The 15868-nt window shown below is 46.0% G+C and overlaps 1 protein-coding gene across 1 annotated transcript in view; it reads left to right on the forward strand.

Annotated features, from left to right (window-relative positions):
* LOC115156595 (MAGUK p55 subfamily member 7-like) overlaps positions 1-15868 on the forward strand; it is a 52798-nt gene that overhangs the window by 28760 nt on the left and 8170 nt on the right. The window contains exon 12 of the mRNA XM_029704090.1: positions 15013-15093. Within this exon, the coding sequence (XP_029559950.1) occupies positions 15013-15093 (81 nt within the window). The remainder of the gene's footprint in view (positions 1-15012; positions 15094-15868) is intronic.

The raw sequence follows: 15868 nt of genomic DNA on the forward strand, positions 1-15868 counted from the left end.
GATGGAGAAAACTAATTTTGACAGAAAGAGCCATTTGCTTGGCTAGCTATAGCCTAATGTTAGCTAGCTAACATTGAACCTGGTTGGTTAGCTACCTACAGATTCATGCAGGGTAGTAATGTCATGAGTTGTGATTATGGCTTGCTAGCTAACGTTACATGTATGACCTTATTCGTATTTCATAGCCATTTGCTTAGCTAGCTATAGCCTAATGTTAGCTAGCTAACATTGAACCTGGTTGGTTAGGTACATGCAGGGTAGTAACGTCATGAGTTGTGATTATGCTTCATTGTTTTCCTAGCTAGCTAGCTAACATTAGCTGGCTGGCTCGCTAGCTAACATTACATGTCTGACCTTATTAAACGTATCTCAGAGCCATTTGCTTAGCTAGCTATAGCCTAATGTTAGCTAGCTAACATTGCACCTGGTTGGTTAGCTACCTGCATATTCATGCAGGGTAGTAACGTCATGAGTTGGGATTATGCTTAATTGTTAGCTAGCTAGCTACATGTCTTAACAAAAGACACCACTATGCACGTAACCATTTTGGGTGCGTTCGTAAATTCAGTCTGGCCGCCTACTCCAATTTCAGAGCACTCTCGTCTGAGTGTGCAAGAGAGCGCAGAATAACTGAATTTACGAACGCTCAACACCCCTTGAATATGGCGAGTGTCAGTGAATGTTAAATTGTTGCCAGCAGCACAGTTACAGTAACCAACGCTCTGGATAACATGAAAACAGCCAAACCAGCTCTGCTAGGGTGACTAAAATGATCTGAGTGGGAAGTTCTCTCATAATGTGTCTGGAATTAGCTAGCAAGCAAGCCAGTGTTAGCCGGTTAACTTGGGTGCTTGACTGCCGTTGTGAGGTCAGAACATTCGGATCAACCCTACTCATCGGCCAGAGCGTCCAGTGAATTTACGAACGGACAATCTGACAGCACAGTTGCAGTCACCAACGCTCTGGATAACATAACAGCCTAACCAGCTCTGCTAGGACGAGTAATGTTCAGTGAGCTGTTCTCTCTCACTTAGATGTCTGGAAGTAGCTAGCAAGTTAGCTTGGGTGCTTGACTGCTGTTAGTACATTCGGATCAACCCTTAAAGGGATGAGTGGGGTTAAAGCTTAAGAGGGTGTGAACGATGCAGAATGGGTGTAGACAAAGGACTCTCCAGTAGTAGTACCAAAACATTCAAAGGCCATTTTCTTAAAGTCTACCAACTTTCAAAGTAGAGTTACATTCCCATTGTTCAACTGTAGTGTATGATATACCATTTTGTAGCTCTGAGTCTACTTGTATCCATTGTAAAAAAAATAAATTGCTACATAAGACCGATTTCAGTGACCGACCGGCTCTATTCGGTCTAATGTAGCAAAATTTGAAATGCCGTTTTTTAAATTGGATAAAAGTAGAGATTCAGAGCTAGAAAATGGTATATCATACACTAGAGTTGAGGAACAATGGGAAAGTAATTCTGCTTTGAAAGTTAAGTAAACCATCACTGGTAAAAGGTGAGCCCATTGAAATAGTGGAGTAGTACAAATACCTTGGGATAGACATTGATAACAAGCTGTCCAGGGATCAGTGTACTGACGCTATTTTTAAGAAAGGCCAACAGAGACTGTATTTCCTACAGAAGCTCCACTTTTTTAACGTTGATCTAACCATCATGGTTATCTTTTATAAATTATTCATTGAGAGCATTCTGTCCTACTGCTTGACCTGCTGGTTTGGGAATATCAAGTTTGCACAGAAATATTGGTTGGGAAAGATAGTCAGGACTTGTGGAAAAATCATGGGACAGCAACACCAAGAACTGTCATTATCTCTACCTGGGCAGAGCCAATAAAATAGAGGTTGACTCTTCCCATCCACTCCACCCTGAATTCCACAGACTACCTAAGGTTAAAAAAAATAGGGCCAAGTACTCTGTTATTCAGAATGCAATTCTGCAACTTAACAAATGTTGGACTAATTGCACTTAGCACTTGCACTATGAAATTGCATTTACCCCTCCTATTTGTTTGTAAATATCCTTTGCTATTTATTTTATATTTTTAGATGTTATATGTTTTATGACTGCTGCAAGATGAATTGCCTCTTTGAGGACATTAAAGTTTTCTGAATCTGAAAACCTTGAACGGCCCCACAAATCGGGGGCTCAGCTTCTTGCAGGGCAGGCGGAGTGGGAGGTTCCTGGTAGAGATGCAGACACGATCCCCAGGGTGGTACACGGGGGTCGCACAACAGTGGCGGTCTGCCTGCTCCTTTTGACGGTGGATGGCACACTGGAGTCGCACGTGAGCGTCACTCCACACTTCTTCTGCGTGCCTGAACCACCCGGTCTGGCCCAGGGTCCATGGAGCCAGGGCTGGCTGAAGACCCTCTTCCAGTGTGTTCTGGGTTAACCCAGTAGAGGAGTGACGTAGCGAGTTCTGGGCATACTCCCCGGCCCATGGAAGGAATCGAGCCCACGCTCCCTGCCGGTCCTGACAGTGACTCCTCAGGAACCTCCCCAGCTCCTGGTTCCTCCTCTCCACCTGCCCGTTGGACTGAGGCTATACCCGGACGTGAGGCTAACCGTGACACCGAGCTTCTCCATAAAGGCTCTTCAGACCCGTGATGTGAATTGGGGGCCACGGTTGGAGACGATGTCCTCCAGAAGGCCATAATGCTGGAATAGTGCCCCAGCGACCTGGAGAGCAGTAGGGAGACCAGAAAGAGGGATTAAATGACAGGATTTTGAAAATCTATCCACAACCACCAAAATGATGGTAAAACTGTCAGAGGGGAGATCAGTACCAAAGTCAATGGATAGATGGGACCAGGGACACTGAGGCACGGGAAGGGGAAGGAGTTTCCCTGCTGGAGCGTTCCGGGGGGATTTGGTTTGGGCACATACGGAACAGGACTTGATGTAGTGAGTGACGTCCTGCGCCAAGGTGGACCACCAGTACCTCTAAGAGATGGATTGGGTAGTGCGAGAAATACCTGGATGTCCAGCGACGACCCCTGTGTGTGCCCAGGTAAGCAGCCGATCCCTTATCCCCGTGGGAACGTCGATGCGTTCGGGAAGACAGTTAGTGGGTGTGAGCTCCATCTCCAGAGCCTGGTGAATGTCCACATCTACGTCCCAGACCACAGGAGCTACGACTCGGGAGGATGGGTTTATAGATGTATTCTGGACAGGACCCTCTCTCGAATCGTAGAGATGGGACAGGGCATCGGCCTTCGTGTTTTTTTAACCTGGGCGATAGGTCAGTGTGAAGTCAAAACTTGTGAAGGAAAGGGCCCACCTTGCTTGGTGCAGATTCAGCCTCCTCGCTGTCCGTATGTACTCCAGGTTCTGATGGTTGGTGAGGATGACAAATGGTTCCTTGGCGCCCTCCAGCCAGTGTCTTCACTCTAATGCCAACTTCACCGCCAGGAGCTCTCGATCACCGACGTCGTAATTCCTCTCTGCAAGGGAAAGTTTCTTAGCCTCTATAGGACCGGCGGGACGAATTCGTCCCACCTACGTAACAGCCAGTTGAATCCTGTGGCGCAATTTTCAAAACCTTTGAAATGCTATTACTTCAATTTCTCAAACATATGACTATTTTACAGCTATTTAAAGACAAGACTCTCGTTAATCTAACCACACTGTCCGATTTCAAAAAGGCTTTACAACGAAAGCAAAACATTAGATTATGTCAGCAGAGTACACAGCCAGAAATAATCAGACACCCATTTTTCAAGCTAGCATATAATGTCACAAAAACCCAGAAGACAGCTAAATGCAGCACTAACCTTTGATGATCTTCATCAGATGACACACCTAGGACATTATGTTATACAATACATGCATGTTTTGTTCAATCAAGTTCATATTTATATCAAACACCAGCTTTTTACATTAGCATGTGACGTTCAGAAAAAGCATACACCCCGCAAACTTCCGGGGAATTTACTAACAATTTACTAAATTACTCACGATAAACGTTCACAAAAAGCATAACAATTATTTTAAGAATTATAGATACATTACTCCTCTATGCACTCGATATGTCCGATTTTAAAATAGCTTTTCGGATGAAGCACATTTTGCAATATTCTGAGTAGATAGCCCGGCATCACAGGGCTAGCTATTTAGACACCCGGCAAGTTTAGCCTTCACCAAAATCACATTTACTATAACAAAAATGGTCTTACCTTTCCTGTTCTTCGTCAGAATGCACTCCCAGGACTTCTACTTCAATAACAAATGTAGGTTTGGTCCCAAATAATCCATAGTTATGTTCCATCAGCGACGTTTTGTTCGTGCATTCTAGACACTATCCCAATGGTAAATAACGGTCGTGCGCACAGCGCATAACGTGACAAAAGATTTCTAAATATTTCATTACCGTACTTCGAAGCATGTCAACCGCTGTTTAAAATCAATTTTTATGCCATTATTCTCGTAAAAAAGCGATAATATTCCGACCGGGAATCTGCAATTAGCTAAACAGCCGAAGGAAAATACTGCACGGGGTCGAATCGGGCACGCGCCTAATTCCATTGTCCTCTGATGGGCCACTTGGAAAAGGCGATAATGTGTTTCAGCCTGAGGCTGCCTCGTCATCGTTCAGGTTTTTCCCGGGCTCTGAGAGCCTATTGGAGCCGTAGGAAGTGTCACGTTACAGCTAAGATCCTGACTCTTCAATAAACAGAAGCAAGAACAACAACACCTTGTCAGACAGGCCACTTCCTGCATGAAATCTTCTCAGGTTTTTGCCTGCCATAGGAGTGCTGTTATACTCACAGACACCATTCAAACAGTTTTAGAAACTTTAGGGTGTTTTCTATCCAAAGCCAATAATTATATGCATATTCTAGTTACTGTGCAGGAGTCGTAACCAGTAAATCGGGTATGTTTTTTATCCGGATGTGAAAATACTGCCCCCTAGCCCAAAGAAGTTAGAGTAATATGCACACGGATACAATTACTGTAGATTACACTGTCGTTTAGACAGAACTGTCCCCACACCCACCTCTGGAGCATTCACCTCTACCACAAAGGATATTGTGGGATCTGGGTGTTTGAGCAATGGGGTGGAGGTAAAATGTCCCTTGAGTAGATGGAAGGCCTTGTCGGCTGGGCTCCACACTAACCTATGGGGGCCACCCTTGAGGTGAGAGGGGCGGCGACGGAGCTGAAGTTCCTGATGAAATGGAGATAGAAGTTGGCAAACCCCAAAAACCATTGTAACCCCTTTATGGTGTTTGGGACTGGCCATGACCTGACCACATCTACCTTCTTGTCGTTCATCATCACTCCCTGCGGGCTGATTCGGTAGCTTAAGAAGGAGACAGCCTTCTGAAATTGGCAATTTTCAGCCTTGATAACAGGTGGTTAGACAGGAGGCGTTCCAGGACTGCTCAAACTTGAGTGATGTGATCATCCAGGGTAGCCGAGTAGACCAGGATGTCATTGATATAGATGACCACTTGGTGTCCGAGCATGTCCCTGAACACCTCATTAATGAATGTCTGGAACACTGATGGAGCATTGGCTATGCCAAATGGCATCACCAAGTACTCGTAGAGGCCAGACATCGTGCTAAATGCAGTCTTCCACTCGTCCCCCTCCCGGATGCGGATGAGATTGTATGCACTCCACAGGTCCAGTTTGGTAAAGAACCGGGCCCGTCGTAGCTGTTCGGGAGAGGGTAATGGTACTTCGTGGTGATTTCATTGAGTCCTCTGTAATCAATACATGGACGTAACCCTCCATTCTTCTTGGCTACGAAGAAGAAACCAGTCGATGCAGGAGAAGTGGAAGTGCGGATGAAACCTTGTTGGAGCTTCTCTTCTCTAATCCTCCATGGCCTGGGTCTCAGCCACCGACAGAGGGTAGATGCGTCTGAGCTGAAGCGCAAGACCCTGCCAGTAGGTCGATGGCACAGTCCTAAGGGTGATGATGAGTAAGACAGGTGGCGTGGGTCTTGGAGAATACCTCCTGCAGTTCTTGGTATTCCTCCGGGATGTTGGGCTGAAGGGCAACCACAAGACTCTCAACCGACGTGGAACCACATGGGATGGGGAAGCAGGTACTCTGGCATTTGGGTGACCAGTCTGTGATTCTCATTCTCGACCATGAGGTGGTGGGGTTAGGCGTGGAAGCCAAGGGAGGCCGAGGATGATCTTGTGAACTGGTGCACTGGTGATGAAGAAAGGGATGCTCTCCTGATGAATGGACTCCACGGTCAGGGTGAGTGGTTGGGTGATGTGTGTGATGGTTCTGGATCCTAATGGCCGACTATCGAGGGCTTGAACCGGGAGAGGAGAGCGGGTATGAGATGATGTTAAGAGAGGAGGCAAGGGTCTGGTCAATAAAGTTCCCTGCGAAACCGGAATCCACTAACGCTGTAGACACAGTACATGAGGAACAGTAAACTAGTCTGATGGACATCAAAAAGAATTTAGCGGAAAGGGATGAAGATGGAATACTCACTCCTGCCCCAGGAGGTGGAAGATCACGTGAACATCCCTTTGCTCTTGTGGATCCCGGATTAGGAAGTGCCATACACCGCTGGAGCTGGTGCCCTCCTTGACCACAATACAGACAGAGCCCCAGCTGACTCCATCTGTGTTGCTCCACCGCGGTGTCATGACGTTGGCCTGTGGGTAAGGTTTATGACCCCCCCCCATAAATACCTTTCTCCCTTCCCCTCTCTGACCCTACTGAATAGCCTGTGTTAAATATAGAGAGTCTGGGAACATCAAACAAATGGGGAAAAGGAACCATATTTTGGTAATAAAACCAGTTGGAAATATGCTTGGGAACGTAATGAGTATGTATGTCAGTTCGGTTGTCATCTGAGACATTATGACTGATGACAGGACGACATAAACTGTACCTGAGAAAGTATACACCCTCTAGTTATCAGAGTAACATGGAATTGTTATGCAATTGAAATGTTTGATATTGAAATTGTTTGTTAGGAGATTAAATGTAATTTTAGCTTCCAAATGAGAGATTTGGGTTTTCATAAGGAAAGTGCCCTGCTTGATCAGTGGCCCACCCCTGTGAAGAGGAGGGGTTATAAATGATGAAACACATCCTTCCCCCTCTCCACTATATAAGCCTTTGACGAAAAGATAACCAGGTTGTTCCAGTACGTGAGGTCTGCAGCCTCTACGTTAGAAGGACACACGTCAAGTACAGAACTAAGCCAACCTCGGCGTGAGCTTTGGTGGCGAATGGTATGAACTTTGAGCTTATTCACTACAGAAGTGATACTTCCTAGCCGTTGAGTTAGCAGCGGCCGCTGTAGACGTGGGCTAGGAAAGGACGGACGACGGATCCAGTCTAACAAACAGACGAAGATACCACCACGTATTCAATTTACCACCAGAGACATTCTTCCGAGGACAGGAAGATCTGTTGGCCAACCCCGCCAGCATCTACGACCAATCTACCGAAGCGCAGCTCATAGTAAATATTTATTGCATTTTCCTTTTCCAAATGGGCGGTAATTTAGAATGCATAAGATACTGTATTTACGATAGCATAGCTGCTGTTTGTTTGTTCCTAAGTCTTCCCGCTCTTTCATTCAAGCCCAACCCCCTTTCCTTTGTGTAACCAGCCGTCATATCTGTTCCGTCCACCGGGACGTTTTCTGTATGACATCATTTGTATTCTGTGTATTTGTAATTCTGTGTGATTAGTTTAGGTATTTAGTAAATAAATAATTAAACCCAATTTTGTATTGCTGATTCAACTTGTTAGCCAGGGTTCGTGAAGATAGCCAAGAATTTATAACTTTCATTATGAGACTGAAAATAAGATAAGGGTTAATATTGACTGCTATCAATGTAAAATATTACTAAGTATTTTAAGAGTTTATTCGGAAAGATAACGGCTCTATAAACGTTCTTCCGTGGTGCCCCGACTTTCTAGTTAATTACATTTACATGATTAGCTTAATCAGGTAATATTAATTACAGAGAAAGAATTTTATAGGTTAGCATGTCATATCACTTAATCCGGCATAGCCAAAGACACGACAGCGGGGAGGCATGTGATCCCTACCTCCATGGGTTCAGGCTCTGATCCAGAGTGTTCACTGAGGGAGGGAGAGATGTGATGAGAGTACTGACGCTCCCAAAGTAGGTTATCCAGATGGATGGCCATCACAATGAGTGCATCCAAGGAGAGGTTGTCGTCTTGACTGGCCAGTTCCGTCTGGACCTCCTCGCACAGACCTCTCGTTCCAACCACTGGATGCTGCTACTGTCCGGAAGGTGAGTGCGAACTCGGCAGCTGTCTAGTCCCACTGCCGTAATTAGAGTAGGTGCTCACCCCCCTCTCTGCCCTCTGGGGGATGATCGAAGATGTATTTGATCAGAGCCATGAACCCCTCATATGAATCTAGCTCCTCCTCTCCTCTCTCCCAGATGGCCGTGGCCCATTCCAATTGGACCTCTCATGGTGGGGGCTCCCATCTGGTGCATAAAGAAGAGGGAGCACTGAAGTAGGAAGCCACAGCAATTAGATGGGGTGCTGTCATATTTTTCCAGGAGAGACAAACAGGCATCGCTGACCTGAGTGGGTTGCTGAATGGGCTGTTGTGCTGGCTCGCTGGTTCGACTGGTTGTAGTGTATCCTCCGCTAGTTGACGACAACGCCTCCCGGGTATGTTTGGGACATTGCACACTGCGAAGAACCTCTTCCATAGCCGTCCCCAGTTGTGCCAGCTGGTCATGGTGTTGACTTAGAAGGTATCCCTGCTCGTCGACCGTCTGGGAGATATTCTGTTTTGCTGCTGCTTCCATTGTTGGAGTCAGTATTCTGTAACGGAGACGCTGAGAGTCGAGAAGCAGGTGCAATGTTTAATAAAACAACAAACATGGAATGAGACAACATAACAGTATCGTCTACACATAAACACAGGAACAATACTGACTGGGGAAAGAACCTAAGGGAGTGCCAGATATAGGGGAGGTAATAAGTGAGGTAATGGATGACATGCAGGCGTGCGTAATGATTGATTGCCTGGTGTGCGTAATGATGGATCCCAAGACCGGTGGTTAGTATACTGATGACGTTGAACGCCGGATGGGAGGAGCAGGAGTAGATGTAACACTCTTGGAGCGTTCAGAGCGCACACTGAATGCTCTGACCGAGGAGTAGAGTTGATCCGAGTGTTCTGACCTAACAACAGCAGTTACCCAAGCTAACTGGCTAAGGTTGGATAGCTTGCTAGCTACTTCCAGGCACAAATGAGAGAACAGCTCACTCTGATCATTTTCTGACAAAATTAGAAATGTATAATATCTGAAAATGTAGCTAGCTAGACTATCCTTATACATAGATGGACGCTTCTCCCTCTGTCACAGATGCCATGGTTGCCCATAGTTTGAATATGAATATGTAATCCGTAGACAGGCGTTTTATACAACAGCCTTCTGTGTGTCCTCTTTTCGACTCCGTCTGCATATTTGCAATCAAATGGCAGAATTTTCTCCATCTCTTAGCTATCATACTCTAATTCCACTGATTTAAAAACGTGGTCCTCCAGAAAGTGGAGAGCAACACTTATGCAGTTCTACTACGTGAAATCTTTAAGAAAATCAGCGTTAGAAAGGATTACCTGCACATACTGACCAGCTCATGTTATAGCTCATGGCTAGGGGTAATGTTTCTTTCTTTTTCCGTGGCTAAACCAACTAGGCTCGTAATTGAAGAATTGTATTTGTATTTACAGATGGCGTACAAGTTTGTTATTAAGGCACATGAAAGCTCACATGTTCCAGAAGGCATTTCTGCCAAAAAACGCAATTTGATTAAAAAAAAAGTTTAGTCACATATATAGATAGATATTTTTTTGTTAAAACTCACGGGCCGTATGTTTGAAAACCCTGGTCTAAAGAATGGGTTGCTGGTTCTGTGTAAGACCACAATTAAACAATAGGGCAACTCTCCAAATTTGGAGAGTGCTAGGTTTGCTAAATGTGTTGGTGTAGCTAAGCAATCCAGACCAAGTACCAAGAAGTTAAATAAATGTTAAATAAAAAAACGTACAAAATGTAAACTATAAGGAAATGTTGAGGGACGTTACTTAATGTTTTCACTTATTTAGAATGCCTCTACGGTCATCCTTGGTTTTTAGTCACGCATTGGCCTTGCCATAATCTTGGTGTGGATAACTGTTTCCTGTCTGATCCATGGCTGTCATCATTCTTAAATTACACTCGCATATATAGTTCTGGCTCTGATCAGATGTTTATTTAATGTCTATTTAATTAATGACTCAATCAATGAAACCTAGGTAACCAAATGCATGGTCTTTGTCGGAAAGTACTCCAATTCTCTCCTTTCATACTAATGTAAATATTCTCAGACAGATTATATTTGGAAATCACCTTCAGGGCTTTCCTACGGCCAGGGAATCTAGTCTGGTGTATGTATCTTTTACTATGTCTCTCTCTATGGGGTTCAGGCATAGGCTTTGCTGAGAGCTCTTTGTAATGTAATCTCTATTGGTAACCTCTGGTCGTAACTGAAGAGGGAATATTATTTTGCGTCACATACAGAATAATTTACTTTGAGCATGTCTGGAGCGCCACTTTTGGGACTATTCCATTGGTTCCATTGTGCCAGATAAGCTCAATCGAGCTCCGTTTCTGCAAGAAAACAAATGCTATTTGAACCCAGGTCTGGGCTGGACTGTGAATAGGATCACAGATAATGACAGGCAAGGTCATCATCCAGACATACAGTAAGGGATGTAATGAAAATCAAAAAATGTTAATCCAGATTTCACCCTGTAATTGAGTTGGACCAACTCCACCGCCGGTTTCTGTTTGATGTCATGTAGACTCCATCCACCATTGCCAGAAGTCATCAGTGGGGAGGGAGATATATGCGCCATATATATATATCTCTTATGAGTGGGAAGACCTTGCCTGGGCACTAATCCATAAGTGACACATTTATTGATGGATCAGGTTTGCTAATTAGGTGGACGTTTTGCCATTTGTTTCATTTAGATTTTTATGAGCGGATACAGACACATGCACACGTGCATACACGCGCATACACAAGCATGCTCTCTCTTTCTCAATCTTTCTAGATTCAAAAGTAAATGGCAGCGTTCGATTAAGCTGAACCGCGATGCTCTGGTCTATGGCCCATGATGTGAACGGGCAAAAGTGTAGAGGGAGGAGCGCCCTTTGTAAATTAATGCACCTGGTGCAAACTCCTCCCACACGGGAAACCTGGGCCAAATGATTTAGTTCCCTCATTGCTTGGTGCTATAGTTTTTCATAACAGACAAGATCATGTTACTATGAATCAGATATGTGAGGGGGGAGTAAAGTATATTTTTCATGCTCGTGGTTCCACATCCACCTTTTAAGCGGTTGTGAAAAGCATAATAAAAACCTTAAACTGATCTGCAAACTTAAGACTGCATGTGCTGAAGTCATGCAACGGGTGATCGAGATGGCATGTATTTCTGGAATCTTACTTTGAGACAACACTCGGTGACGTCGACCTGGGTAGCATTCAGTAGGGCACAGTGTTGTGGAGAGCTGAGATATAAATATTTACATAGAACAGACATGCCTCTCAAACATGTACAGTAAGAAATCATGGCAGCTTTATTCATGGTTTTTCTATCTGCAATGTTCAGTAGTGCACAGCGTTGTGGAACAATCAGATAGAAATACGTTACACAAAACAGTCATGCCTCTCCGACATTGTTGAGGTAGGTTATCATGGCAGTTACTGTAAATTCATGGTATTTCTATCTGAAATTGTCACACTGGTATAAAGGATTTGGAGACAGGCGCAGGAATACATCATGTGGGTTTTTAATACACCCAAAACAAACACGTATACAAAACACTGGGATGTACCCAAACAAAAGAGTGAGGGTGTCACGACTTCCACCGAAGGTGGCTCCTCTCCCTGTTCCGGCGGTGCTCGGCGGTCGTCGTCGCCGGCCTACTAGCTGCCACTGATCCCATTTTCCTTTTCGTTTGTGTCTGTCTGTTTTTTCACACCTGTGTTCAGTTAAGTTGATTTTGGTGCCCCCCCCCCCTCTCCTACTAGGAGGCATTGTTACAGAATCCCGCACCACCAATGGAGTCAGCAGGAGCTGACGCGCTCTCCACTTCCATGGAGGAGCGTGTTCAACACCACACCACCGTTCTCCACCGTCTCGGGACCGCCATGGATCAGGTGATGGCAACGATGGAGAGATGGGTGAGGAGTGGCCTGCCTACCCCTGCACCCGCCACGTTCCAACCTATACCACCACCTTCTCCGGCGTCATCCGGGTCCAGCGGTATTCGGCTCGCGCTCCCGAGGGAGTACGATGGGATGGCTGCCGGGTGCAAGGGTTTCCTGCTCCAGCTGGAGCTGTACCTGGCAACCGTTCACCCGGCTCCTTCGGGAGGTGAGAGCGTGAACGCCCTCGTCTCCTGCCTGTCAGGCAAAGGTCTGGAGTGGGCCAACGCGGTAGACTTCCTGACCGATCTCCCTCCATCCCAGGGGAACACCACGATCCTGGTCGTTGTGGATCGGTTTTCTAAGTCCTGTCATCTCCTCCCTTTGCCCGGTCTCCTTACAGCCATACAGACTGTGGAGGCCCTATTTACACACGTCTTCCGGCACTACGGGGTGCCTGAGGACATAGTTTCTGATCGGGGTCCCCAGTTCACGTCCCGGGTGTGGAAGGCGTTCATGGAGCATCTGGGGGTCTCGGTCAGCCTGACCTCTGGTTTCCATGGGCAGGTGGAGAGAGTAAACCAGGATGTGGGTAGGTTTCTGCGGTCGTATTGCCAGGACCGGCCAGGGGAGTGGGCGAGGTATGTTACATGGGCAGAGATGGCCCAGAACTTGCTCCGCCACTCCTCAATGAACATTTCGCCCTTTCAGTGCATGTTGGGGTATCAGCCGGTCCTGGTACCATGGCATCAGAGTCAGACCGAGGCTCCTGTGGTGGAGGATTGGGTACAGCGCTCAAGGGAGACCTGGGAGGCTGTCCAGGGGCACCTAAAACAGGCCGAAGGCCGGCAGAAAACGAGCGCTGACCGCCACCGCAGTGGGGCCCCAGTGTTCACGCCAGGGGATCGGGTCTGGCTCTCGACCCGAAACCTGCCCCTCTGCCTGCCCTGCCGGAAGCTGGGTCCACGGTTTGTGGGGCCATTTAAAGTCCTGAGGAGAATAAACGAGGTGTGTTATAGGTTACAGCTCCCCCGTTATTACCGTATTAACCCCTCGTTTCATGTGTCTCTTCTTTGGCCGGTGATAGCTGGTCCGCTTCAAGAAGCTGAGGTGCAGGAGGTCCGTCCGCCCCCCCTGGACATTGAGGGGGCCCCGGCGTACACAGTACGATCCATACTGGATTCCATGCGTCGGGTGGGGGGCCTGCAGTACCTCGTGGATTGGGAGGGGTACGGTCCGGAGGAGAGATGCTGGGTGCCGGTGGAGGACGTCTTGGACCCATCTCTGCTGAGTGAGTTTCACCGCCTCCATCCGGATCGCCCTGCACCTCGTCCTCTGGGTCGTCCTCGAGGCCGGCGTCGGCGCGCTGTGGGAGCCGCGCGTCAGTGGGGGGTACTGTCACGACTTCCACCGAAGGTGGCTCCTCTCCCTGTTCGGGCGGTGCTCGGCGGTCATCGTCGCCGGCCTACTAACTGCCACTGATCCCATTTTCCTTTTCGTTTGTGTCTGTCTGTTTTTTCACACCTGTGTTCAGTTAAGTTGATTTCGGTGGGTTTATATACACCCCGCTGCATGCTAGGCTTTGTGCAGGATTATTTGTGTGTATTGCATGTTAGGGGTGCGTGCCTGCACCACGGGGTTTCGATTTATTTTCGGTAAATGTTACCGTGTGCTTTCGTGACTTTGTTTTGGAGTTGAGGTTTCTCCTCCGTGTGTGCGATTTATTCCCTGTGGGTGACGACTACGTTTGTGCGTGTTTTTTTCCCACTTGTTTGTATTTGTGAGTTCAGGACCGCCTTATTAAACGTTGTGTGCCACTGGAACTTCTTTGCTCTCCTGCTCCTGATTCCTACCCCCCCACCCCCCACCCCCTCCTACTAGGAGGCATTGTTACAGAGGGTTAACCTCATAGAACGACATGGGACGAGACCCGTAATACACAATGCACAAAACACGCAGCACAGGCTGAGACCACGCATAGGTACTCACACGACAAACGAACATGGGAACAATAATCGACAGCCCTATGGGGAAACAAAGGGCACATTTATACCAACACAATCAGTGAGGAATTGGAACCAGGTGTGCGTAATGACACAGTTCAGGGCAGCCTAGAAGGCCGGTGATGTCGAACTGGTGAACAGAATGAGCAGCGGTACCTGGGGGATCTGTGACAGAAATGTTCAGTACGTTGCACTCTACTACATTCCTGAGCGCAACCCAGATCCCTAAAGATCTTCCCAGATGCTGAGTGTACGTGTATGTAATCCTGTCCAAAGACGTGCCATTACATTGATATTATGTGGAGTCATTGAAGGAATCGCATCAGTTCATCTAGATGGGGCGATATTGCTTTTCCAGAGCATCTGTGGACAGATACTGAACCACCTGGATAGAGAAGCAGGGTCTTAGGAGCAGTATAGTCACAGTCTAAAATCAAAATAGCATCAACCTCTCTCTTTCACGCACGTACAGAAGCACAGACACACACATACACAGACACGCATGCACACACACACACTTATCCTCTCAGTGATTTGAATCACAGCTGTATCACTAGGATAAGGGACTTATTTCATCTCGAGGGTTGTTCATTCTGATGTTTTATGTGAATGAAAGATCACTTTGTAATTTAAGAGGGTGGTATTATGGAGGAAAAGTGCAGGTTGACAATATGAAAGGTAGAGATTTGAGAGCGTTTTTTTACAGAATATGTTGACTGTGCTGTTGATATAATGTGTTGTGGTAATTAACACTTTATTATGGCCCAATGAAGCTGCTGACCTATAATGTGTTGTGGTTAACCCTTTAGGTCCCAGTGGAGTTGGGCTGAGTGAGATGAAGAGAAGACTCCTGCTCTCTGACCCTGACCACTATGGTGTCCCTGTTCCACGTGAGTTAAAACACCTAAAAGTCTGAGCATTTTGGATTTCGGGGGAGGGTTATACTAAGCTAACATATGGAATTATTTTAAGATGATAATACCGTGCATCATTTTGCTATTTGATTTAGAATTTTTGGACCTCTGTAGGCATGAAGAAATATCCATTATTTTTTATTTTTTTGGCTTTATTGGTATTAGCCCGTAGAAACACATTGAATAACATTCATACATGGCAAAACAGATAGTCAAAAGGAAGTTTGTTTTGAAGTGTCTGTCCAACTCTATATCTGAGCGATATAAGAAAGAGCAGCAAATAATTATAATGTTATTTTTTTACCCATATTTAACACATTTTTCTAGAACTAAACTATTTCCATATACTGTACTTCCATTAATTTCCATTAACTGGTACTGGGCTACCTTCAGACGAGTCTTGTGAGTCATGTTGGCGTCCTAGATCAAAACAGCCGACATGTACAGTACCAGCCAAAAGTTTGGACACACCTACTCATTCAAGGGTTTTTCTCTATTTTTACTATTTTCTACATTGTAGAATACTAGTGAAGACATCAAAACTATGAAATAACAGATGGAATCATGTAGTAACCAAAAAAGTGTTAAACAATCAAAATCTATTTTATATTTGAGATTCTTAAAAGTAGCCACCCTTTGCCTTGATGACAGCTTTGCACACTTTTGGCATTCTCTCAACCAGCAACACCAAGTAACCTGGAATGTATTTCAATTAACAGGTGTGCCTTGTTAAAAGTTAATTAGTGGAATT

Source organism: Salmo trutta, chromosome 21 (assembly GCF_901001165.1).
Source record: "Salmo trutta chromosome 21, fSalTru1.1, whole genome shotgun sequence".
NCBI lineage: Eukaryota > Metazoa > Chordata > Actinopteri > Salmoniformes > Salmonidae > Salmo > Salmo trutta.